Source organism: Abramis brama (genome assembly GCF_963993115.1).
Source record: "Abramis brama genome assembly, chromosome: 9".
Lineage (NCBI taxonomy): Eukaryota > Metazoa > Chordata > Actinopteri > Cypriniformes > Leuciscidae > Abramis > Abramis brama.
In genome coordinates this window covers 41530446-41557152 of record NC_139971.1, presented here as the reverse complement: position 1 = coordinate 41557152, position 26707 = coordinate 41530446, and the positions used below count along the sequence as shown (strand labels likewise).

At 41.3% G+C, this 26707-nt stretch overlaps 1 protein-coding gene across 1 annotated transcript in view; it reads right to left on the bottom strand.

Moving 5' to 3' along the window:
* Positions 1 to 26707, bottom strand: part of LOC311089879 (uncharacterized protein) — an 832216-nt gene that overhangs the window by 698345 nt on the left and 107164 nt on the right. Inside the window, exons 41-42 of the mRNA XM_084124910.1 lie at positions 24963 to 25133; positions 24675 to 24848 (exon numbers count right to left, since the gene is read on the bottom strand). Coding sequence (XP_083981036.1) covers positions 24675 to 24848; positions 24963 to 25133 — 345 coding nt within the window. The remainder of the gene's footprint in view (positions 1 to 24674; positions 24849 to 24962; positions 25134 to 26707) is intronic.

Below are 26707 nucleotides of genomic sequence, written 5' to 3'. Positions count from 1 at the left end.
TGATACATGCGTCGGTGTACAAAGTCAATTGCGCTGGGTGCAAGATAGGGCCCTGAGTCAGCTTTAAACTCCAGGTACACGTCAATGTAAAGACATATTTTACTCTTTTCAATTTAGTAACTGAAAAGGGGTTGGAGCTCTTAATTTTTCTCTCTGAATGTGTACCACATTAATGCATTAAAATGTACAACATTATATTTGGGTTGGGAAGGAGAGCATGCAGTCTTCTACTTAACCATATAACCATGGGTTTCGTCTGTAACTAGTGTTCTATTTACTATTTCTATTTTTCTATTTAGCTGGAAGATAAATACCTATGCAGTTACAAGGAATCCCCTTGCACTGCAGCGCACACTTGCTGGCAAGGGAGATAAATTCATGAAAACGCACAAGCCGACCCTGAAGCACAAATCTTGGAGAGATACCCAAGACATTCAATTGTGACAAGACACTAGAGGCTTTTGGAGGTGACCTGGATCCTGAGCCTGTCCCCACATGATTAAAATGAGTTTAAGGTAGTTTTCCTGTGCAGCTGGTAAAAAAAAATCAACTAGGTAATTTTTCCGACATACCTCTGGCAAAGAAGGCTGAGCCAACTAAACCAGCCATCAAGCTTGCACAAGCCTAAAGCTATGCCATAGAGGTTGGGAAGAATGCATATGGCTTGTACTGTTCAGTTAGTTGCATCACTAACGGGTAAGACGAAGCTTCGCTCAGAGAGATGTGTAATGCCACATGCATGTCGGGTAAAGAATTAGAAACACCGCCAAGGCATTGCTGTAAAATTGTACACATGGGACAGTAGCTCATCAGTGCATCTGTACTTGACATTGGGGCATCGCACGTTGTCCCAACGTGCCTCATTAGGAGACACAATGGCCCTCATTTATCAAAAGTGCGTACACCAAATTTCCAGCGTACACCTGGCGTACACCCAAAACCACGGTGACTTTGAGATTTATCAATATGGACGTTGGCGTACGGCACGCTCAAATCCTACGCCAGCTCAGGAGGTGGTGTACATGTACGCACGTTTTGAGTTAGTGTGGAAATGCGCAGAAAAACAATTCCTAACACCACAAAACGCACTGACAAACTAAAAGATATGATAGGTTATGACCCACTGTAAAAAAAACAACAACATAAGGATGTTAACCGATGACCGTTTGACCGATGGTTGACCGTATCAACATTAACCGATTAAAGTTGTCGGTAGTCTGTAAAAAAAAAAAAAAAATCTCTAAATTAGACAGTGGACTAAACGCTACTAGGCTACAGTTAGCCATCTCATTCCAAGATCTTTTTGTGTGAAGTGAACAAATCCCTCACACTCAGTTTTTCATAACTCGCCTGTTTGTACTTAATAAACCAATAAAAACATTTGGTTTTCTGTGTCGGCTGCAAAGATGAAGTCTGACTCGCGATCTTCGCAGTAGTGAACGCGCCGGAGAGAAATACACATTTCATACAGATTACATCATTTTATTTTGTTTTGAATGGTTCTGTTTAAAAGTAGAGATTTCTGTAGATAATAGATATATTTCTATTTTTTTAGGTGTGTGAGGCGAGTAGTCAGGCGCTGGCACCTCCGTGATTATCTCTGCTATTTATTTATTAATTCCAGAAAATTGGATAATGAAACACTGATTAAAATTAAGATACAATTAATACAAAACGAAATTCGCTTTAAAGAAAGGCTTTGTGCTTTCTGTTTGAGGTCTCTGTGGAAGTTTTAAAGCATGTCGCTTTCAGAGCGCTCACGTCCGTAATGGATAACTGTCACGTAACAATGTTTTTTCCTCATAAATGCGAACACGAAAAATAAAAGACAAAAGACTTTTTAAAAAAGAACCATCCACAACTTTATAACACTCCAGGCAAAGTATACCTTTTTTGAGTATACCTGTTCAGTAATGAAAGGCTTTCAATGACCAAAAAATAATTCAGACTGACAAAATCATAAAAATGACATTCTTCTTCTTTTAAATAATAATAATAATAATAATACAAATAATAATAATAACGACATTCTTCTTCTAAATAACAATAAGCGTCATTAATAATAAAAATCATAAATTATAATAATAATAATATTACAAATTGTCATGCAATTATTAATCTGAATGAATGGTACTCCACATCATCATCATTATTGTACACCCCAATACATGTGGTTTCAAAACACGTGCTGTAAAATAATGCATTGTGATAGGTCATTTGCTCATCCAACGTCGGAGAAGTTTATCTTCTTTGCCGTCTTCCGTGTGTCCATGGCGTAAAATAAGGGCGTGGGGGAAGCGGAGACTTGAATATATAAGGGCGTGTTATTCTAATGATGATCGTTTTCAGCCGTGGCATTTATCAAGGGCAGGTATTGCGTACACCTGGATTTCAAAGGTACGCACAGCTTCATAAATCAGGCGATGAGAGGAGTGTAAGCATAATCTTACGCCAATATATACGCCCGTTTCTACGCAAGAATGATAAATGAGGGCCAATGAGTGCTGCCACACTAGATTTTATAGGTGGTGCTACCAAGTCCCACTATTTCAGGGTCCTGCATCACAGCCAGTGTGTGAGCCAACTGATCCAGGCATGTTGTCTTTGATGAGTTTTAGTAATGTTGTCACCAATACAGACGTAAATAATGGCACTGATGCATTGGGCGCAAATGCATTTTCTTATTAAACAACGCGGCGCAGGAAGCGAAAATGATAAATGCGTCGGGCAGAAACTAACAAAAACACTTGTGTTGCGGCTGGTGCCACATTGAATAAAACTTCACATACACACTCTGGGGACATCAGAGACTTATAAAGACTTATCTTATAAAAATGGGCATACTAAGTGTCTTTTAAGAGAATAGGGACAACCCTTTTAGACCATGCGCGACGGCCATTTTTCCCGTCGTTAAACTAGCAAAAGTGGATTCGGACATGCACTAAGTGCACTTGTGCCGTGTGCTTTAGACCATGCACTTAGATCGATAAAATATGGCTTTAGAGAATGTTTCCTGTGGTGCACTCATAACATTAGTTTGGTTTTTACATCGAAAACTGTAATAATTTAGAAATAAATGGCCATATTCTACCCCGATTTTAGCCCTCTGACTTAAAGTTATCCTTAGTTTTGGTTTGTGTCATGCCAAAGTGTCATATGTTTTGCTGTGCTTTGTCAGAGAGTGCTCTTATGCAAATCAGTTTTTTGTGTTTGTTTTCATGCACACAAATATGCACGCATGCAACTACTTTTACTTTTGGCTAATTTGGTGGTTCAAAAGACCAAAACTTCAGCAAAATCTTGCTGTTTGATTTAGAGGATCAAAATGAATGTGTTTCCTTGATGAATCAATGCTGCAGAACTTGATGATGCAACCACGCTCACTACCGAGCCCCTGAATGTCCAACGAGACAAATGTGATACCACTGAAAATTTGAGAATCTCCCCTTCACTGGACTTTTCAAAATCATATAGATCAGATTAGCGTTTCATAGGTTAGCTCCAAGTAGTTTGTTAAGAGCTAATCAAATTTCAGAGGGATCTCCTGTCTATAGGTCTCCTCAAGTCATTCCACAATTATTGATCTGACATAGGTCTGGGCCCTGACTGGACCAAAATGTTGTTCAACTTTTTCTTCTTCTTGAAGCAGTCTTTGTTGATTTATTTGTGTTTGGTGTTATCACTCTCAAAATGAAATTCTACTTCATCTTTAGGTTTGTGATTTTGTTGCCAAAATAGAGTTGTATAGAGCAGAATCCTCCATAATGTCACTCGCTGTGCATCAAGTGCTTCTGGCAGGTCTAGAATTTGGGATTGGAATGTTTGTTACTTACTTATTAATTAAAATATTTCAGAATGGAAAAAAAACAAGAACACTATATAGTGGAGTGGCTAAGTGCTTATGTTTGACAGAATCGTTCAGTTTATGATACAAGCGTGAAAATTGGCATGAGCAGTCTCCATGGGTCACTTGACAAGAAAATTGTCCGAGCCACTTGAAATTTCAAGATGGCGGCCATTTTTCAAGATGGCTGACACCTTAGTGGAGCAGTTAAGTGATATAGTGGTTTATTTGGTGATACAAGCATGAAAATTGCCAATTTGGATGCGGCTGAAGTGTATAAATTTAGAGAAAACTCGCCAAAGGACTTTAGGTTTAAATCGACTGAAGCGAAGTACCTGATATGAGCGAAATAGCACGGCAAGGCAACGCAGTACTCAGTACCCTTATCTCTGGAACCGAGGTTACGCAAGTAACCAAGTACGTTCTCTTATGAGAACGTTCTCTCGTACTGCGTTGCAAACGCTGTGGGAACCCAATTTAAAACGCCGTGCTATTCGCCTGTGACTGCTCTGAGGAGTCCAGGGAGCCCCGGGACTATAATAGGTAATAGGTTGTTTAAGTTTCCAATTGACTTAAGATATAAGTTATTGTTACATTATGTTGTTAATAAACGTTTTAAATTTGACAATGTAGTGTGTGGTACATTGCGAACAAAGGTCAGATATTATTATATTGCATAAAAGTCTAAAAATGGCATAGCTTGTGCTTTCACATTTTTTTTTTTTTAAATCGAGAATCGAATCGAACCGTGACTTTAGAATCGAAAATGTAATCGAATCGAGGATTTGGAGAATCGTGACACCCTTAGCGGTGGCCATCTTGAAAAATGGCCGCCATCTTGAAATTTCAAGTAGCTGTGGGTGGCTTATTGTCTAGTGACCATCAGAGACTGCTCATGCCAATTTTCATGTTTGTATCACCAAATAAACCACTACATAACTTAACTGCTCCATTAAGGTGTCGGCCATCTTGAAAAATGGCAGCCATCTTGAAATTTCAAGTAGCTGTGAGTGGCTTATTGTCTAGTGACCATCAGAGACTGCTCATGCCAATTTTCATGCTTGTATCACCAAATAAACCACTATATCACTTAACTGCTCCACTAAGGTGTCGGCCATCTTGAAAAATGAAAAATCTTGAAATTTCAAGTGGCTCGGACAATTTTCTTGTCAAGTGACCCATGGAGACTGCTCATGCCAATTTTCACGCTTGTATCATAAACTGAACGATTATATCACTTAGCCGCTCCACTAATATCCCGGTTTCTCAGACAAGGCTTAAACCTGGTCTCAGACTAAAATGCATGTTTGAGCTGTTCTAATTGAAAGCAACTTGCACTGACATATCTTAAAATATGTCAGTGCCTTTGTTTTGTCTCAAGATGCACACCAGTAATGTTTTTTTTTCTAATTCATGTTTATAAAAACTACTTACAGTGAGGGAAATAAGTATTTGAACACCCTGCTATTTTGCAAGTTCTCCCACTTGGAAATCATGGAGGGGTCTGAAATTGTCATCGTAGGTGCATGTCCACTGTGAGAGACATAATCTAAAAAAAAAAAACCAGAAAACACAATATATGATTTTTTAACTATTTATTTGTATGATACAGCTGCAAAAAAGTATTTGAACACCTGTCTATCAGCTAGAATTCTGACCCTCAAAGACCTGTTAGTCTGCCTTTAAAATGTCCACCTCCACTCCATTTATTATCCTAAATTAGATGCACCTGTTTGAGGTCGTTAGCTAAAGACACCTGTCCACCCCATACAATCAGTAAGAATCCAACTACTAACATGGCCAAGACCAAAGAGCTGTCCAAAGACACTAGAGACAAAATTGTACACCTCCACAAGGCTGGAAAGGGCTACGGGGAAATTGCCAAGCAGCTTGGTGAAAAAAGGTCCACTGTTGGAGCAATCATTAGAAAATGGAAGAAGCTAAACATGACTGTCAATCTCCCTCGGACTGGGGCTCCATGCAAGATCTCACCTCGTGGGGTCTCAATGATCCTAAGAAAGGTGAGAAATCAGCCCAGAACTACACGGGAGGAGCTGGTCAATGACCTGAAAAGAGCTGGGACCACCGTTTCCAAGGTTACTGTTGGTAATACACTAAGACGTCATGGTTTGAAATAATGCATGGCACGGAAGGTTCCCCTGCTTAAACCAGCACATGTCAAGGCCCGTCTTAAGTTTGCCAATGACAATTTGGATGATCCAGAGGAGTCATGGGAGAAAGTCATGTGGTCAGATGAGACCAAAATAGAACTTTTTGGTCATAATTCCACCAGCAGAATGATGAGTACCATCCCAAGAACACCATCCCTACTGTGAAGCATGGGGGTGGTAGCATCATGCTTTGGGGGTGTTTTTCTGCACATGGGACAGGACGACTGCACTGTATTAAGGAGAGGATGACCGGGGCCATGTTGCGAGATTTTGGGGAACAACCTCCTTCCCTCAGTTAGAGCATTGAAGATGGGTCGAGGCTGGGTCTTCCAACATGACAATGACCCGAAGCACACAGCCAGGATAACCAAGGAGTGGCTCTGTAAGAAGCATATCAAGGTTCTGGCGTGGCCTAGCCAGTCTCCAGACCTAAACCCAATAGAGAATCTTTGGAGGGAGCTCAAACTCCGTGTTTCTCAGCGACAGCCCAGAAACCTGACTGATCTAGAGAAGATCTGTGTGGAGGAGTGGGCCAAAATCCCTCCTGCAGTGTGTGCAAACCTGGTGAAAAACTACAGGAAACTTTGACCTCTGTAATTGCAAACAAAGGCTACTGTACCAAATATTAACATTGATTTTCTCAGGCGTTCAAATACTTATTTGCAGCTGTATCATACAAATAAATAGTTAAAAAATCATACATTGTGATTTCTGGATTTTTTTTTTTAGATTATGTCTCTCACAGTGGACATGCACCTACGATGACAATTTCAGACCCCTCCATGATTTCTAAGTGGGAGAACTCGCAAAATAGCAGGGTGTTCAAATACTTATTTTCCTCACTGTAAATGCCCTAAGTGAACTGAGGCCTAATCCTGGCTTAATATAAGCTCTGTTTGTAAAACCAGGCCTATATTTTCTTATTTAGCATGCAAAGTTAAGTTAACTTGAATCTTGCATCACATAGTCGCCGGCGATGCATACAAGATGTGATGTCAGTAACTACTACCCAGGGGGCAAAACACCTGTTTTTTAGGAAATCAGACATGGGCTGCTGTAAAAGGTTGTCATATAAAAATGAAATCTATGATGTCTGAGGATCACAACCTGGGTGGACAACCCGGTCAACAAGTTGCTGGAAACTTGTAGGATGTGTTCAAAGTATGCGTGTCCCCCCGCAAAAAAAATGCTTTTGAACTCGCGCAGTTCCCTACCAGGCAGCTAGCAGCAGCGATCAAATGCCACCATCCATAACTGCTTTCATATCTCTGCTATAGATCATTTTAGTTTTGAAATCAACAGCCCTACCGACACAACGGGAATACAGCTTTCAAACGATATTTTGATTGTACAAGCAGTATGAAATAAAGTTGTGATCATGTAGGCTACATTAAAAAACTTCTGTTGTTGCTAATTGTATTCCATCTTTCTCCACTAGCACTAGTTCTAGCTTAGTCTGCTGCAAAGAAAATAGTTTTGATTGGTCAAATAGTTTTACATAGATTTACTTACCAAAAAGGTGAAGACAGACCATGCAAAGTTAAAACAAATAACACATCAGTCGGTTCTGTCTTTGTATCCTTGCACTTTTACTGCGAATTTAGTCCACAAACAAACACATCAAAAACACAACTTCTTCTGCAGTGGTACATGTTTGCACGATTGTGTTAACGCAACTTCCTGTATTGTTGGAAAAATCTCATGTAAAATAGGCTACTTGGATTTTCATTACACCACTAGATGGCACTAACTAACCACTTATTGTTGCTGTGGACCGCAAAGACATTAACGTTAGCAGCGATACAATATCGAGAAGCTGGCAAATTCAAGGTCACGAATTTCATGGTAAGTGCTTTTCAGTTTCCATTATCAAACAATCTTATTTCAAGTTGCTATAATATGAACACTATAATAATGATGAATAGCTTGGGCAGTAAAAAATCAGATCCTCACCAAAAACAGTGTTTCAAGGACTTATTTATAAAAACAGTAATAGCCCGTAACTCACCCCATGGGGGCATTGTTTCTTTCCATCCTAATTAAAATGGTCATGTTATGTGTCCTGACATCCATATCCATTGTGTTTTGCTACACACATTGGCTTAGTGATTTAGACATAGTATATGAACTCAATATTTAAAAAAAATACCTCAAGATAGTATCGGATTGCTAATGTTACCCATAATGTTAGCTATAGGCTAACTATTTAACAGTTAATCGTATCTTATATATATAGGGTAGCCTTCCTATCAGTAATTTAATAATTTATTATAATTTATTATTATTATTATTATTATTATTATTATTATTATTATTATTATTATATTAATAATAGTAATTTAATAGTAATGTAATAGTAATTTAATTTAATTGTTGTAGCCTAATTGTGGGCTGTAGTTGATTGACAATGCTAATCAACTGTATTTAAATGATCAAATCTTCAGACCACTTAAGAAATGTGTGCGTAGCCTACTTATACAGACAAATAGGCATACTACAATCCTGTGGCTCTTTAGATAAGAGGAAGCAGGAAGAGTCATTGTCGATCAGGCAACAACAGAGAAATCCCTCATCACCTCACAGCACATCCTGCAGAATTTCTTTGGAGTACCAACACCTTTGGGCATAGCCACTGCGTACCATATATTCAATCAGACACGCAGCAAGTCGTTAATTACACTGAGCAATAGACTTGGGCTGGGGATCAGCTATGAGCGTCTGCAACGTCAGCTGACAGCAGAAGGTGAAAAGGTGATGCTGCAGGTAGAGACAGATGGTGTCTATATTCCTGAGGCCATGACCAAAAACTGCAAGATTCCCCATGTCTTTGCCATGGACAATTTGGATTGGAAAAAGAAGATGCTGGATGGGGGAAGTTTCCATGCCACAACAGCACTCATTGTCGAAAATAGAGAGAGTAGTAGAGTGCAGGAGGGTGTCAGACTCCCTACTTCAACATCCGACAGGAGAAAGACCCTTTCTGATGTCCCTGACCGTCCAGCTCCTATATGCCACATCTCAACTAAAGACAGACAGAGATCCAGGTCACTTGAACACATTAAGAGCCTTGACAGTGTGATGACTTCCTCAGATGGCAGAGCTGAAGACCTTTTGCTTGTGTGGCGCCTAGCAAGGATAACTACAACTTCACAATTGCTGGATTCTCCTCCAGAGGCAGAAACGGTACTGCCTGGCTTCTCTGCCTTCTGTGCGGATCTCCACCCACACAGAGAGGCCAGCACCATTAGTTATCTTCCTCTTATCCCAATATCTCCAACTGATCCATCTGTCCTCTGTAACGAATACGACTCTGGGTAAATATGAATTAGCTCAAGAATATGGGGAATCTTGGAATATTAATATTTATGACTCATGGTCATAATTCATAAGTCGCATGTACACTTAATTTATCAATTATCGAGATTAACTCGTTCTGTAACTGATCTAATCGTTATTCGTCCAGCGAATAACGGTGAGATTATCACAGTTAAGAAGGGGTATCTCTTTACAAACTCCACGAAAATTTGATCTCCTGGCCACGGACATCCAACCTTCTGAGTTTATTAATTAAAACTACTGAATGTAGTCTAATATCGAGCTTGTAGCTTAAGATCTTTTGTTTCAGTGACTTTAGAATGGTGGGCTTTCAAATACAGAGACAGTGAAAAGTATTTATGAATTTTAATAAATGCATAACTAGAGATTTTATGAGCTACGAATATAAACGTACGTAAAAATGCAAACAATAAACAAACAAACATATAACCAAACAAGAAAATACGTGATCAGGATAACATGAAATGAAAGAAAGAAAGAAAGAAAGAAAGAAAGAAAAGCTAGTAATTATTACATACAGAAACCTAGATTCACGAGACAACCTGGAAAGCAGTTTTATCAACTCAATATACTTGCGATTTTGTCTTTTGTTCGGGTGATGCTGAAACTGGCAGAACAGCGCGGATGGTGTCCTGTTTCTGTTGCGTCTTCAGGTGCCGCGAAGTTTAAAGGCTCACTGTATGTAACATTACCGAGAGAGTTCGTCTTCCGTGCGGAAGAGGCTAGAAATCTTGGTTTCTAAGGCAGCAGGCTTTTACATGGCGCGGGGTTTTGTGTCCCAGAGGCCACGACGAGGCCTGTTCAGCTGGTTGCCATGGAGCTGCGCTACACGTGGATGAGGTCCGGGATGAGAGCGACCGGAGAAGAGAGGAAGGAATCAGCGGGGTCGAAGAAGGAAGAGAAGAGCCAGAGAGGGAAGAGAGCGAGAAGTGGGGGTCTCGTCCTTTTAACAGACATCTGTTTTACGCCCTGTTTTGGAACGACAGCGAATCAGATTGTCTTTTCTGACGCGGGAAAATTCTCTTTGTGTGAAGAAGAAAACGCCTACTTTCACCATATGTCTTATGAGAGAAAGAATTCATATTTCTTCTTAAGATTGTACACTTGGAACAATACATCTTACAATACAGTGTTACTATGTGCGGGACTGGTTGAATTAAAACAGGACGGTCAGACAGATACCAAGAATTACAGGTAGATATTGGACACACATAACATTATGTTCATATGCCTCATTACACACAAATAAAACTTGATTAAAACACACAATAAAATTGTCAGTGTTTCCGTTATGGCAAACGACGACACTTTGAGAAACACAGGAATACATATCAAACATTTGAAGAGTTTTCTCTGAAATGTTCCATGTGTGTTAAGGTGTTGGAATGTTGGCTTGCAAAGGAGCTGGATGAGCTGCCGTCTTGAGGTCATAAAAGTTTATGACCAGGTTCGAGTTACAAGACACTATGGAGTGATTTTCTTTCAATGAATCTTCGGAATTAAAGATTTTACTCTAACAAACCACACCTCTATTATAAATTTGTAATGAATGGTAAAATTAAATTTTACTATGTGGAAGTCCATATATGGCAATGTGCCTCAGTTGCATCTCGTGGTGGGTTTCTGGTTGAAAGTCCACGAGTGTGTGTGTGTGTGTGTGTGTGTGTGTGTGTGTGTGTGTGTGTGTCTTCTGGAATGCCAGGAGGCTGTAAAAGTTGGGGAGAAGGTCGGTGCTGGCAAATTGGTCCTCGTGGGGCAATTATTAACCAGCCTGGACAAAGACGATGTGTTTCTTTTTATCACATGATCCGCTAATTTGAAAAGCAGATGCCATTGTCGCTACATAATCCCCCCTGTTGTTAGACGAAATCCGGGATGGGCTTCGTCGAACAACAAATGGGCACAATGGACGGCAGTGGATCATGACGATCAAATAGCAGGTGGTTGCTAGGCTGATGACTCAGCTCAAGTGAGGTTGAGGTGGTCGATGTCGTGGGACCCCCCTTTTTCACGGTTCGTAGGAACTCGCCAGACACGGCTTTGTGAGCTTGGCTGTGGTTGCTCACGTCTTGTTGAGTCTGGTACAGGATGAAAGCCAAGACGAGTGTCGGGGCGTGGTTGGTGACCGTGGAGATGCACATCACCGTGCTAGACTTCTCTGAGTATGAGTCCTGCCTTGGCAGTCAGGAGTCGGGGGTGTTCTCTCTCCATGCGATGCCGGGATCGGACCTGGTGATGTCCGATTGCGGCTGCTTTCTAGCGAACCACCACAGCATCCTGTTAGAGGCAAAAGGGAGAGAGAGAGAAAGGGAGGAAAGATTTCAGCGACGGATGTCCTTGGTTGGCTAGGACAGTCTTGTTGCTTCGCTGAGGTTGGTATGCCACATGCTTCGATGTCTCATGAGTGGCGTTGGGGCATCATTGTTGGCATAGGAAAGGTCTGTTCATCAGAGGCCCGCATGACCTTTCTTTGTACACAGCGGAGGTGGCGTAAGCGGCTCTGAGGCGTGCAGTGTAGTTGGTAAAGTTCGTTTGTGCTGTGTAGTCACTGCAATCGTGATGGTGGTAGGTATGTGGCGCAGACATTGGTCTGGTTGCACAGCTGCAGATCAGAGATGACCTTGAAGCAGCAGGTGTCAGTGTTCGTTTTCTGTGTCGGTGTCAGACGTGGCTGCACTGTCTTCATCTGTTGTGTAAGAAGACTCTGGCTCACCAGTGTTCTGGGGAGAGAGGTTGCAGTTTCGACGGTCTGGGCTTGGAGTTCTGGACGGCGAGTGATGCTGGTTCCAGAATCTTTCTGAGCGTTCGGTCCGACGCTCTGGATGAGCACCGTCACAGTCGTGATGCAATCTGCTGTCGGGCTCTGAGCAGTGCTCGGAGACGGAGTAAATTGTGTGCGTTTCTACAGTCTTTTCATCTATAGCCCTTTGCTTGGTGTAAGCCTTGTGGGCTAAATCTCTGAGTTGTCGAGTAGACATGGTTCGTGGGCAGACGAGCACATCGAGATGTTTACTCACAGTGCTATGCAGATTCCGCAAAAACAAAGTTCTAAAAGATATATCTTCTTCCATATGTGGGGTGTTGGTTGCTCCGAAGAATGTTTGTCGGAGTCGGTCATAGTAGGAGTGTGGGTGTTCACATCGGGCCTGTTTGACGTCAAAGGCCGTGATAAACCCTTGGTCTGATTCTGGGTCAGAGAATTCACGGATCAAAGCTTGTCGCAGTTGCTTGTAATCTGCTTTGACGGGATCTGGTTGGCGATCCAGAAACATACGCACATCTCTATTTGCGGTGATTCGTAACAAGTAGAACTTGTCCCAAGCTGTCACGTTAGCGACAGTTTGTAGGTGAAAATCAATGTCTTGAAGGTACGCATAAACACTGTGGTCTCCGGCAAACGTAGGAATGTTTCTGGCCAGCTTGTCAAGGCTTTTGGGAGGAGAGCTGTTGCTGGGGGCCCAATCCGTCTGGAGAGGATTCTGACCCTTTTCAGCTCCGCCCCTTTCAGCTTTTGATGTTTGGCTGACAGGGTTGGGGTGGCTGGCCGGGAGAAACTCTGTGATGTGTGTTTCTCCGTTCCAGACACTCTGCAATCTGTAAGCATGTTTTAGTTCTGCATGAACAGTGTCAAGTTCATCTTGGAGCTCGTGTCTCTGCTGAGTGAGCTGATGAATTCTAGTCTTTGCTTTCTCAAGGAGGGCTTCAGCCCGTTGGAGCCTTTCGTTGAGTTCTTTTCTGGTTTTTCTCTCCAACTGTTCTCTTTGGTCTGTGTCGAGGTGCAGATCTTGCAGGGCATTTCGAAGTCTTTCTACTTCTTTCTGGAGCTTTGTGTCTGTGGCGTCCTCTTCCTCGGTCGGGAAGAGTAGCTGGTCTAGACGGCTCTGTGTGTGTGCTCGGTCCTCCAGGGCCTCTGTGGCCTGGAGCTGTAGTGCAGCTGTCTTTTGCTGCAGGTCGGCGTTGCTCCTTTCGCTGTCCCGGGCCCTGGCGACGAGTTTGAGTGCGAGGTTTCCGAAGATTTTGGACAGCTGCTCGTGGCTGTATGTCTGGGCTGGATCATGGGACTCGAACTGGTCCAGGTCTGTGTCCCGTTGCTCTTGGCTCGAGCGATGTGGGTCCTGGGGCAGCACGGTCTTTGTTATGTCTCTCAGCCATGCCTCAAGGTCGTCCCAGCGGACTGCAGGACAGGGTGAGCTCGACATCTCGGCTTACTGTTGGCGAGAGAAGCACAGCACACACAAAAAGAGACAAAATGCAAGTTTGTTTTAGGGTCAAATGAGCTATACTCATACGGCTAGGCCGTTTATGAGAATTTCGGGGCTAACTGATGCCGACAGTTAGCGGAGCCAATTTCGTGGGTATGGCTAAACCCACAATAGAGATTTTGACAGGCGGTAGCCTAGGGGGTCGTCTTATGACGCCCGCTTGGATTGTTTACTCTATTATTCAGCTTTCCTGGGGTCTCTATAGGTTCTGTATGTACGTGAAATGAGAGAAACAAATCACAACAGAATAGAGAAAGACAAAGTTAGAGGTAGTGAAGAAAAAGGGAAACACAACACAAGGAAGTGAATTGGTCTGCAATGAAATGTCACAAACAATAACACGGAGAGTGTTATATAGTAAAGCAAACAAAAAAAAAAATTAAAGAGGCCTAAGCCTATTAATACTGCTAGAGTTATCGGGACAGGACCTCGAAAGAAGGTGTGTTTTAGAGAGAAAAAGGTGGGCCCAAACACTTAAAATACACCAGGAGGAATATCTAGTATTCTGTGGTTCATAATAAGTGGATGGGTTCTATCAAATTTTAGTTACCTGGGGTGAATAGAGGTCATCCAGGTGGAAACCAGTGATGACGTCTCAATCACCACAGTGCACTGACTGAGTCCTGCCCATAGATACACAATAAGGGATTAAGAGGTTGGACTTAATGTGAATTAAGGCTTTCTGGTTTCATCAAATTGGGTAAATATGTATGCAGGAGTCAGAGGCAAAGGCTTTACTAAAATAGTGATACAACAAAAAGGAAATTATGATAACTGATGGTGATTTATCAGAATAACCCCCCCCCCCCCCCCTTTTTGGAGAGACTGGAGAAGAGAGGGAAGGAGGAAAAAGAAAAATTATCAATGAAATAAAATGTGAATAACAACACAGGCTTGAGACGCAGGCAGAGGAATAGGCCCCGGCAGTGGATTTGTGCCACAAGGGTGAGGGCGTATGTCCTCTCAGTGGTCGACCTGGTGGATTAGACACAATTTTAAATCAAAATTCAAACTAGTTTGAATTGAAATTCAACTAAGCGTTCAAGGAGAGGTCCAAAATAATAAAAATAAGGAAGGAAAGAAAATTAGAATGATAACAGTGAAGTATCAATAATAATTAAAACTGAAATTCAGAATGACTTCCTATAATCCTTACAATAACACTGAAGTTATTAGTATTGATTATAAAAATAATCGAACGAAAAGGTTAGCAATGAGACCCTTCAATGCAGGCTGGGACTATCAATGAACTGAGTGAATCAAGTCTAAGCTTTAATTCGGAAAAGTTTTTTTTTTTTTTCTTAAAGTGTGACAATCAAAAACAGAAAAGAGAATTGTCTAACTCCAAATAATATCAGCATAAGCTAAGCTTTGAATGCAGGTAAGTATTTGAGAGTTCGATCGTTCATTCTATGATCGGGGAAAAAAAAAAAATGAATGCAGAGAGAGAAAAAGAAATTGAAAGCAGGTATTATCTTATAACGCCACGAGATGGCGTAGTTGCGCTCGCGCAGGCTGACGTCAGTGGGAGGCGACGCTCACGCAGGATGACGTCGGTGGGGGGCGCGTAATTTGAGCACTGCCACACCTCTAGAGGCTGCCCTCTAGTGTCGGTGCATGATTCAGCAATTTAGACAGCAGATTTTTTTTTTTTTATCTGTGGAAATCACGAGTATTTCGCGCTCTGTTGCATGCGGAAAAATTACACGAGTTTCATAACATGTGACTAATAGGAATTACACATCTATTAAATTACACATTATATATGAAACGGTTTACAATAAAAACAGGAATTAGGACTTCTGTTTTATAGAAACTGTGAGCAAACAGGGATTAAACATCTATTTACTTAAACTGTGAGTACACAGGGATTAAACATCTGTGACTACTACAGCTGTGAACAGGTATTATTCTTCTGTTCCAGCTATGAACAGGAATTATCTTCTGTTCAATTATTAGAAACTGTGAGCAAACAGGGATTAAAACATCTATTTACTTAAGCTGTGAGCACGACAGGCATCAAAACAGCTATGAGCAGGAATTATGCCTCTGCTCATCTCCCATAAACATTAATCAAAATAGCACTTTATGATAATGCATTAGGTGTACAAAATTGGATCGCGACGCCAATTTCTGACCAGGAGTTTATCGTTAACGTATCATAATAAGGCCTACTACGACTGAAACTGACGCACTGCTCAGATCAGATTTACGTCTTCGTCCTAAAAAAAGATCCTTCGTCTTCATTTAGTCGGTTTAAATCATATTACATGTACAGAGACAATTGTAATATCATGAACTGCAGATTTTTACAGAGCTGAGCTGTGCCTATACCATCAGCTGAGTGAGTTCGCCTTAGCGACTCACAATTCAAAACGCGCGTATAGCTTACAATTATTAAACCAATAATACACATTCAACTGAAACTGAATTTGCCCACCAAATAAAGTTTGAAACTGCCCTTGGATTACTCCACCAAACATGTAACGAATACGACTCTGGGTAAATATGAATTAGCTCAAGAATATGGGGAATCTTGGAATATTAATATTTATGACTCATGGTCATAATTCATAAGTCGCATGTACACTTAATTTATCAATTATCGAGATTAACTCGTTCTGTAACTGATCTAATCGTTATTCGTCCAGCGAATAACGGTGAGATTATCACAGTTAAGAAGGGGTATCTCTTTACAAACTCCACGAAAATTTGATCTCCTGGCCACGGACATCCAACCTTCTGAGTTTATTAATTAAAACTACTGAATGTAGTCTAATATCGAGCTTGTAGCTTAAGATCTTTTGTTTCAGTGACTTTAGAATGGTGGGCTTTCAAATACAGAGACAGTGAAAAGTATTTATGAATTTTAATAAATGCATAACTAGAGATTTTATGAGCTACGAATATAAACGTACGTAAAAATGCAAACAATAAACAAACAAACATATAACCAAACAAGAAAATACGTGATCAGGATAACATGAAATGAAAGAAAGAAAGAAAGAAAGAAAGAAAGAAAAGCTAGTAATTATTACATACAGAAACCTAGATTCACGAGACAACCTGGAAAGCAGTTTTATCAACTCAATATACTTGCGATTTTGTCTTTTGTTCGGGTGATGCTGAAACTGGCAGAACAGCGCGGATGGTGTCCTGTTTCTGTTGCGTCTTCAGGTGCCGCGAAGTTTAAAGGCTCACTGTATGTAACATTACCGAGAGAGTTCGTCTTCCGTGCGGAAGAGGCTAGAAATCTTGGTTTCTAAGGCAGCAGGCTTTTACATGGCGCGGGGTTTTGTGTCCCAGAGGCCACGACGAGGCCTGTTCAGCTGGTTGCCATGGAGCTGCGCTACACGTGGATGAGGTCCGGGATGAGAGCGACCGGAGAAGAGAGGAAGGAATCAGCGGGGTCGAAGAAGGAAGAGAAGAGCCAGAGAGGGAAGAGAGCGAGAAGTGGGGGTCTCGTCCTTTTAACAGACATCTGTTTTACGCCCTGTTTTGGAACGACAGCGAATCAGATTGTCTTTTCTGACGCGGGAAAATTCTCTTTGTGTGAAGAAGAAAACGCCTACTTTCACCATATGTCTTATGAGAGAAAGAATTCATATTTCTTCTTAAGATTGTACACTTGGAACAATACATCTTACAATACAGTGTTACTATGTGCGGGACTGGTTGAATTAAAACAGGACGGTCAGACAGATACCAAGAATTACAGGTAGATATTGGACACACATAACATTATGTTCATATGCCTCATTACACACAAATAAAACTTGATTAAAACACACAATAAAATTGTCAGTGTTTCCGTTATGGCAAACGACGACACTTTGAGAAACACAGGAATACATATCAAACATTTGAAGAGTTTTCTCTGAAATGTTCCATGTGTGTTAAGGTGTTGGAATGTTGGCTTGCAAAGGAGCTGGATGAGCTGCCGTCTTGAGGTCATAAAAGTTTATGACCAGGTTCGAGTTACAAGACACTATGGAGTGATTTTCTTTCAATGAATCTTCGGAATTAAAGATTTTACTCTAACAAACCACACCTCTATTATAAATTTGTAATGAATGGTAAAATTAAATTTTACTATGTGGAAGTCCATATATGGCAATGTGCCTCAGTTGCATCTCGTGGTGGGTTTCTGGTTGAAAGTCCACGAGTGTGTGTGTGTGTGTGTGTGTGTGTGTGTGTGTGTGTGTGTGTGTCTTCTGGAATGCCAGGAGGCTGTAAAAGTTGGGGAGAAGGTCGGTGCTGGCAAATTGGTCCTCGTGGGGCAATTATTAACCAGCCTGGACAAAGACGATGTGTTTCTTTTTATCACATGATCCGCTAATTTGAAAAGCAGATGCCATTGTCGCTACACCTCAAAGAAGAGATGAAGAGGCTGGTCAATACATCACATGCACTTGGGGATAAGTATACCATCATTACTGGAGATCAGGCCACATATGAACTAGCAGTTACAATCAGAGACAAACACAGAGAAGAGTTTTGCAATGTAGTCTTACTGCTGGGGGGATTTCACCAAGCGCACAAATACATGAAGGCTGTTGGCAAAATTATCAGGGATGCTGGTGCATCTTCTGGTTTCAGCAGGTCTGTGTCAGGAAGGGACCATCAAGAAAATGTTTGGTGAGAAAGCTATTACCAAACTATACACGCCATCAGGATTCTCAGTGAAGCCATGTGGCGCCTGTACTGGGAATTATTTGAGGCATGGGTCACAGAGACAGGCACAGAGCATTGGCAGTCACAGGTAGAAACAGTCATGAAGATGTTGTTTAGAAAAGACACCACGGGTACTCAGAAGCTAAAGGTCATCCAAGTGTCACACCCACACTTGTCAATCCTGCGAGAACAGATGCTGCTTTTTCAGAAATCACTGCATGGAAATCCAACTGCAACCTTCTGGTCAATGTTTCTGGAGATATCAGACATTCTGCATAGATTTATCTATTATGAGAGGGAGGGTGACTGGGTAGGACATCTCTGTGAATCAGCACAAATGCTACCTTACCTCACTGCAGCAGGTCACTACAAATATGGGCAACAGTCTTTGCCTCTGTATTTGGCCGAGATGAAGAAACTGCCTGAAACGGCCCCAGAGGTACATGCAGCTATGATGACAGGGGCATTTATTGGACGGAGAGCTGACGGCAGCCATAACGGTGTGTCTCCAGACATGCTTCTGGAGCAGACTTACAATGCAGATGCCAAGGAAGCGAGTGGACTAGATGGCACTACACTCAACCCTGCAGCCCGAATAAAGTGGGTCTACACCAAACCTCTCACTGCAGCTGTCTCTGCAGAGCTAAAGTCCATGTTACATCTCCATTCATCCAGCCCACACCATGAATCTGGTCATAGTCGTGTCACCAGGGATGCAGAAATGGTTATCAAGGTTATTGCAGCAGTGGAGACCAACCCATTCACAGTAGCCACACCATGCTTGATAAACATATCAACAGGACAGTGTGCGGAACCCACAGTCAAGGACAACTTAACACATGTGAAGGAATTGGGTCTACAAGCGTTGTCTGAGTCACTGTCCAATGTTCAGAAGAGAACAAGCATCGTGAAGCTCAACACTTTCCACACACAAAACAAAAAAACAAAGACATCTGGTGGAAAATCTTCAGCACCTGGCAAGAGCCAAGAAGTTACTGCCCTTCTGCGTATGACACAGATCATTGCCAGTGGTGGAGAACTCAACATTATTGACTTTATTGGCAAACATGAGTGCAGTGACTTCCCCCCATCCCTCTTCCAGGAAGATGGTAGTATGAGGACTGGTACCAAGGCGAGCTTAGTGAAGATCCTGAAAGAGGAGACCAGAGTGACCATCATTCCTGATCTGCCTCAAAGTGACAGAAAAACATCAGTTGTCATCGACGCTATGTGTGCCATACGCCACTGGTCTTTTCACAAAGGTGAAACATTTGGACACATTGCTGATAGATACAAAAAAATGCTGATGAATGATGTACCTGCTGGCACTGAGTTTATACACTTCTGTTGTGACAGATACAGTGGACCAAGCCTTAAGTCTGCTGAGCAAAGCCGGAGGTACACACCAAAATCTGCAAAAGTATATGAAGTTAGTGAGCAGTTCACAGCTCCAGATCCACAGGAGTTTTTTTCTGTATCAGCCAATAAAGCAAATCTCCTTCAATTCCTCTGTGAAAGGTGGTGTGAGCATGAACAACTCGAGCCTCCTATTGGCCTGACTCGTATCTACCTGGGTGGTGGATTTAAAGAAGAGACAAAGACCGTTGTGCTTGTAGATGGTTCTGTCAGGGATGTTCCTGCTCTTGAGTCCACACAGAAGGAGGCAGACACAAGGATAATACTCCACACCCTCTACAGTGTCCAGAATGAAGGAGTTGGCAGAGTTATCATCCATGCCAATGACACAGACATCATTGTCATGTGCCTGTACTATGGTTCAACATACCTCAGTGCTCTGCCAGAGCTGTGGGTGAGAACAACGCAGAATGCCTATCTGCCCATACATGAAATGGTAGCAGCACTGGGACCTTCACTATGCTGTGCTATGCCGTTTGTCCACAGTCTTAGTGGAAGAGATACAACTAGTTATCCTTATTTCACTGGTAAGAAGTCTTGGTTCAAAAGCAGCATGAGAATGGACATACCTGCACTTGAAGAGTTTGGTCAAAACACAACTGATGACATAACAGATGACCTGCTTCACCAGGCACGAGGCCTCATCATAGATGTGTATACATCCTCAGCTGATCACTTTGAAGATTCTGATCTGGGGACACTGAGAGCATACAAGTTCTTGAACAACAAATCAACACTCTTAAAGCTACTTCCTCCGACTGAAAACGCATTTCTCTTCCACCTTAAACGGGCAGCTCTGGCAACCATTATTGACAAGAATGCACACATTGCCAAGCCAGAAATTCCCTCCTTCAGAAATTTTGGATGGTCTCTGGATGAGGGCCAAGCAGTTCCAATTCCATCTACACAGCCTGCCTGGCCTGTGTCAATGGCCATGGCAATATCATGTGGTTGTGTTAAAGGTTGTCAGAAGAACTGCTCCTGTGCAAAGAGGGCAATTCCATGCTACATAGGATGCCGTTGCCAGGGGTTGGCAACCAAATGTAGTAGGATACAGCATGCCGAAACACTAGAGAGCAGCGACAGCAGCAGTGACTCTGAAAACAACTAAACAAATTGTATAAACATTATTACAGAAATTAGTTATCACCCTGAATTGTAATCTGTTTGTCTGTTTCATTAATTGTTTTTTTGTTTTTGTTTTTGTACAAATTGCTACTTAATGTAACAGTTTTAATCAGTAAATACTTTTAAACCTACTCCACACATGACTCCTGTGTGTTTTAGTCTTTCAACATTTAGTTGTCAGTACCTTTGTCTCACACTCCAAACACCTGGATTGAACAGTAACCAGCCTAACCCAAAATCCTCAAATCCTTTTTTTTTATTTCGATAGAATAAATAAAGCTATCCCACTTGTGAAAGAATATTAGAAATACTAGACATTGCAATACAAATAATAGATATTGCATAAATATGCAAACTATATACTGTACATACAGAAACAGAGCAGTATACAATTAACATCAGTTAATGGTAAACTTCTTTCTTGGATCTTGTTTGAATTGACAGGCTATTATAGGCTTGAAATTGAATTCCCTCTAAATGTGTTATGGGCCATGAGGACTGTCTGGTAAGTGAAAATGATCAAAATATGATTTCATCTAGTAAAAGTTAACTTCACATGGTAATTTGTTCATTTTAACAACAACAAAGGGAAAAGAATGCTACCGATTACAAATGGAATGTTCCATTTTTTTTTTCATTTTTTTTGCCTACCTATGAATTAAGAGGCATTGTTAACTCTTACATTCTAATTACATGTACAATCAAGGCATCAGATGAAAGCTTATCTTCCACTCTTTTGAAAGGTGTGCTCAGTTTGTTTCTAGCATAAAGTATCAGGGAGATATGTCTCAGGATTCATGAATATAATTAAACCTTTTTAGCATGTTTGGGTGATTCCGGGGAGTTAAAGCAGAATTTGAGGTAGCATTGTTTTGACCCTAATTACAAGTTTTCAGCAGCTTGTTGACCGGGTTGTCCACCCAGGTTGTGATCCTCAGACATCATAGATTTCATTTTTATATGACAACCTTTTACAGCAGCCCATGTCTGCTAAACCCCCTTTGCCCCCTGGGTCTACCTCTATTTTTATTCTTTTTTAAAGCTATTTCAGTAACGTCAGGAGCTATGGAAAATTTGCCTGCAGATCAATCACATCACTATGGCAGTGATACTTTGAGAAGTCAGATGGTCGTTCAGTTGTTGCGCCTGAACACACCTCGTTTTCAGACCAGCAGCCCGTGGGTGCACAAATGGGCGCAAATGCATTTGCTTTTTAAACAAAGTGGCGCAGGAGGCAAAAATGATGACGCCGTCGGGCTAAAACTAACAAAAAAACACTTGTGTTGCGCCTGGTGCCACATTGCGCCAGTGTATGATAGGGCCCTCTGTGTGCGAGTGATATATGTCTGTGTGCTTAAATGAAAACAGTGAACTAATATAGAACGAACCTGACCTGAACGTGTGAATTAAACTGTTTTATTGCACAACTTCCAGCCAATCAGATGTGAATATTCAGACAGACCACTTGTATAATTAATTATAATAAACCTGTATATATTGGGTTGATTTTAATAACTTTAATATTGTTAAAATGTGCACCTAACACTAAGAAAATATTAGTATTAGATCAGCACACAAAAAAGTTATCAAACATCCTTAAAATGAGGTGAAATGTACTCACTTGAGTATCTTCAGCTCACACTCAGGATTCTTCAGTCCCGCACAGATCTCTTTGACTCCAGAGTCCAGCAGACGGCTTTTGTTCAGGTCCAGCTCTTTCAGGATGGTTTTAGAGGAGAGAACAGTAGCTAGAACTGAACTTTCTGTCTGCTCACAATTATTCAGCCTAAACACAGAAACAGCATTTATTATTATTCTGATTGTACTTCAGGACATATTCAACACACATCAGATCAGCAGGTCTTCAATTTTGATCACATACTGTATGTAACTGATAGTCTCATATAATAAAATTAACAGAGAAGTTATAATGTTTAAATCATGTTGACTCACTTGATTTTCTCCACTTTGCTATGAGAGTCCATCAAAAGAGCAGAGAGCTTCTCTCTATCCAGATCTTTTAATTTATCTTCACTCAGATCCAGTTCTGTCAGTAATAATGGACTTTTACCCAGAACTTTAGTCAGACACTCACACGCTTCCTGTGCAGCATCACTTTTCAAAAACCTACAGAACATAGAAGAGTATTTTAGATAATTCTGTCAAAATGTTTTTGTTTTTTTTGCACCTTCCATTCTTTCAAGCTAAGCAAATACATGATGCACAATGCGAAATCAATGAAAAATGTTTACTGTATGTTAAAATATATCAAAACTAATATATAACTATAGCGAAGTGAGGAACCTTTATTATTTCTAACTGTATTCAGTAAATTATTTCTAATGATTTGAGTCAGTCACTTAGTTGACAATTACCAGTTTATTCCAAAATGCATTAATAGATTGGGTGGTAAAAAAGGAGTGGAATATGCCAGGGCATCAACCTCATCAAGTGGACCTGCTTGTACTATAACTAATCAAAATACGGTTCTGGTTTTATGTGTCTTCCGAATGAGCAGTAATGTTTCTGATGCAGTTACAGTGCATTTTTGTGAAACAGGATTTTTGGTGCTTATGGCCTATTAAAGACAAGGTACAGCAATGTAACGAATGTAGGAACCAGTCTCCACCTTAAACAGATATCTATACCGAAGGCTGGGTGTCAAATCCGTTCAAGCAGATAAGTTTCATTTGACTGTGCTTTTCCATTGTTTTTCTAGTACTTTTAGTTGTGGTATCGAAATTGTGAAATTTGACTGGTATCTAAAAAGTAGGTTTTAACCTTATACAAAGTTATGGGTCAAAAATAACTATTTTATTTATTTATTTTATTTTTGGTGGGGGCTAGTGAAAATTATTAATTGAATTGTATCAAGAATCAAATTAAGTAATCACATTATTTAAAACATAATGACATTATTTTATACAATTTTCATGAAGCTTTCTGGAAGCTTATTTCCCAGAATGCTATAATTTATCTAAAAAATTTTATTTGAGAATTAGAAGATTATGTTATTCGATTACAGAAATGGTGTTAACTGATTTTAAAATTAGTTTGGGAGAAGTCTAATCAGAAAGTCAAAATTATGTAATTGTGTTTTATCACAAGGTTCGTGTCACAAAATATAGTTGTGTGACTGTTGAATTTCAGTAATAGGTATGCTGTAAATTCCTCTACCTTTAATTGCAATTCCTCACCAATTCCCAATCCCCTTAGTTTCATATAGCAGATATCAAATTTGTGGCTTATTTTGAAATATTTTAAGACATTAATCACCTGGTCTTTAATTTACATTGTTCATCCTGTAGTAAATCACTGAGCTCCTTCACTCCTGATTGTCCAGGATCATTTCCTGTGAGATCCAGCTCTATCAGGTGTGAAGATCTCAGAGCTGAAGCCAGAGCTTTATAACCTTCTTCTGTGATACTGCAGTCTGAGAGTCTAGAACAGAAAGGAAATGTAACATTCAGACGATTATTCAGTTATTCTACAATTTATCAGATCAGAACAAAAATAGTGCATGTTCTACACTAAAAAAACAAGCAGACAAAATAAAAAAAATTCATATTAAAATCATGAAATTGAACCAATAATAACTTACAATACACTTATTAAACTGAATTTCTCATTAATACAGACTTACATATTCATAATTACAGTGCTTAGTACAATATTTAATAATACCGCAACTAATATTTTAGTTTTAATAATCTTCATAATTTTCAAGACAGTTAATCTGATAACAGTCATCAGAGTCACCAATATTATACATACATATATAAAATATATATATATATATATATATATTATCATATTGAAATGTGGATAAATAAAAATACACACTTCAGTTTCGTCAATCTGCATTGTGTATTTTCCAACAGAGGACAGATCTTCTCAATTCCTGAGTTTCCTACTTTATTCTCACTCAGATCCAGCTCTTTCAGGTTTGAAGGGTTTGAATTAAACGCTGAAGTCAGAGCAGCACAACCTTCTGCTGTAATGCTGTTATTATTCAGCCTGAAGAGAAAGAAAAAGGAAACACTCTTCAGTTAATCTTTCTGTATGAACAATGACAATGTTGTTTTTATAGATATTTTACATGTAAAGTATTAGACCAAGTAAAATACTCACATCAGTGTGTTGAGTTTACAGTGTTTATCCTTCAATAGAGAAGTGAGCTGCTTCACTTTTGAGTCTCTTAGTTCACATTCACTCAGATTCAGCTCTCTCAGGAGTAACGGGTTTTCACCCACAATTCCAGTCACAAACTGACAGGCTTCATCTGCAGCAGAACTCAAAAACCTAGAGATAGAGGAAGAACATTGACATTACATACCATAGAATGAATCTTCACAAGTTTTTCAAAGAGCCTTTAGTTCCCTTTCAAAAGGGAACTTGCACAGCGTCCTGAGACGCTTTGGGGAACGTCTCAGTGTGACTGATGACTGAAGTACTGTGTTATCACAGCAATCATATTGGCTGGCGATAGCCATGATGACCAGGAAGTATAAAAAGGCGCCTAGAGAACATGTCATCCTCTTTTCTTCTTCAGGGACTGTGTTGCTGGTACTGTGAAGAGAATATAAAAAAACGCAGAGGACATGAGTGTCACCAGGTGTTAGAAATCTCGTACACGGGTCGGCACACTTCCTGAAGCGCACCGACCCGTGTACGATATTTCTAACACCTGGTGACACTCATGTCCTCTGCGTTTTTTGTCTGGGTGAGGTCCTTGAGGGGTCCGCGTGCACGAACTGTGAGCGTTTGTCAGTGAAAACGCTCCACTTTCGTCTGTCTCTCTTCTCTAGGGAAGAGGCGGAGAGGAGACTGAGATCGTGGGGACCTCAGATGGAGCTTGCTGAGGAGTTTGAGAGAGGTGTAAATCTCTCGCGGCCCTCAGTGGCTGATGATGGTGAGCTGCTGGGAAAGGATGAACTGTCAGACGCATCCTCTGGCCCAGCAGCCAGTGCTCTGCTGGCTTCAAGCTAGGACGAGCAGGAGGAGGCTGGCGCTGGTGAAGATGCTGTGATGGCTGAACCTGCCCAGCCCCCCTGCGCCGTGTATGCTGAGCTGGTGGAGGTTATGGAGCATGCCACCGCTAGGTTTGGGTTGCCATGGCAGCGTGTCAGAGGGGAAGCCGCTCGCAGAAGGCTAGACGAGCGTTTCCTCTCTGGCCATAACCCGGCAGCTCCCTTGAGTCTTCCATTCCTTCCCGATCTCCACTTTAAGGTCGAGAAGGCATGGAAGACCCCGTACTCTTCTCACATTCACCGCTTCTAGGATTCCAACTATGCAAATGTGGACGGAATACGAGAGAACGGGTATGTGTCGATGCCCCCCATTGAAGAGACATTTGCAAGCTATCTCTCGCTGGGGGAGACAAAGACACTGGGAGCTCCGGCCCTGCCATCTAAAAATTTGAAGACCACATCCCGTTAAAATGGCAGGGCATTCGCGGCAATGGGTGAGGCTGGTGCAGCACTGCATTTGATGGCATACAAATCATACATACAACGCCGGTCCGAGTCTGCATTCAGACAGCCAGGGGGCCCTGGCCCATCTTGGCCTGAGGACCGAAGGCGTGGCCAGAGGGACTCTGTTGCTGCTCATGTCCCTCCTCCTCCCAGGAGCAGGTCATTGAGAGGGCGAGATTCGAGGAGGAAGAAATAGGATGTCAGGGAAGTGGCCCACTCCAGACGCGAGCGTCCTAGTATGGGAAGAGGCAATCGCCTCCTTTCCTTCGCAGAGGGTATTAACAACTACCCTCTTCTTCCCCTTTCCCCCTCCTCACACAACATCAGGCCCTAAAGGGGCTGGACTGATGATAATATTCCATTTGCTGACTGTCTGGCTCGGGTCTTTTGTTTGTGACCAAT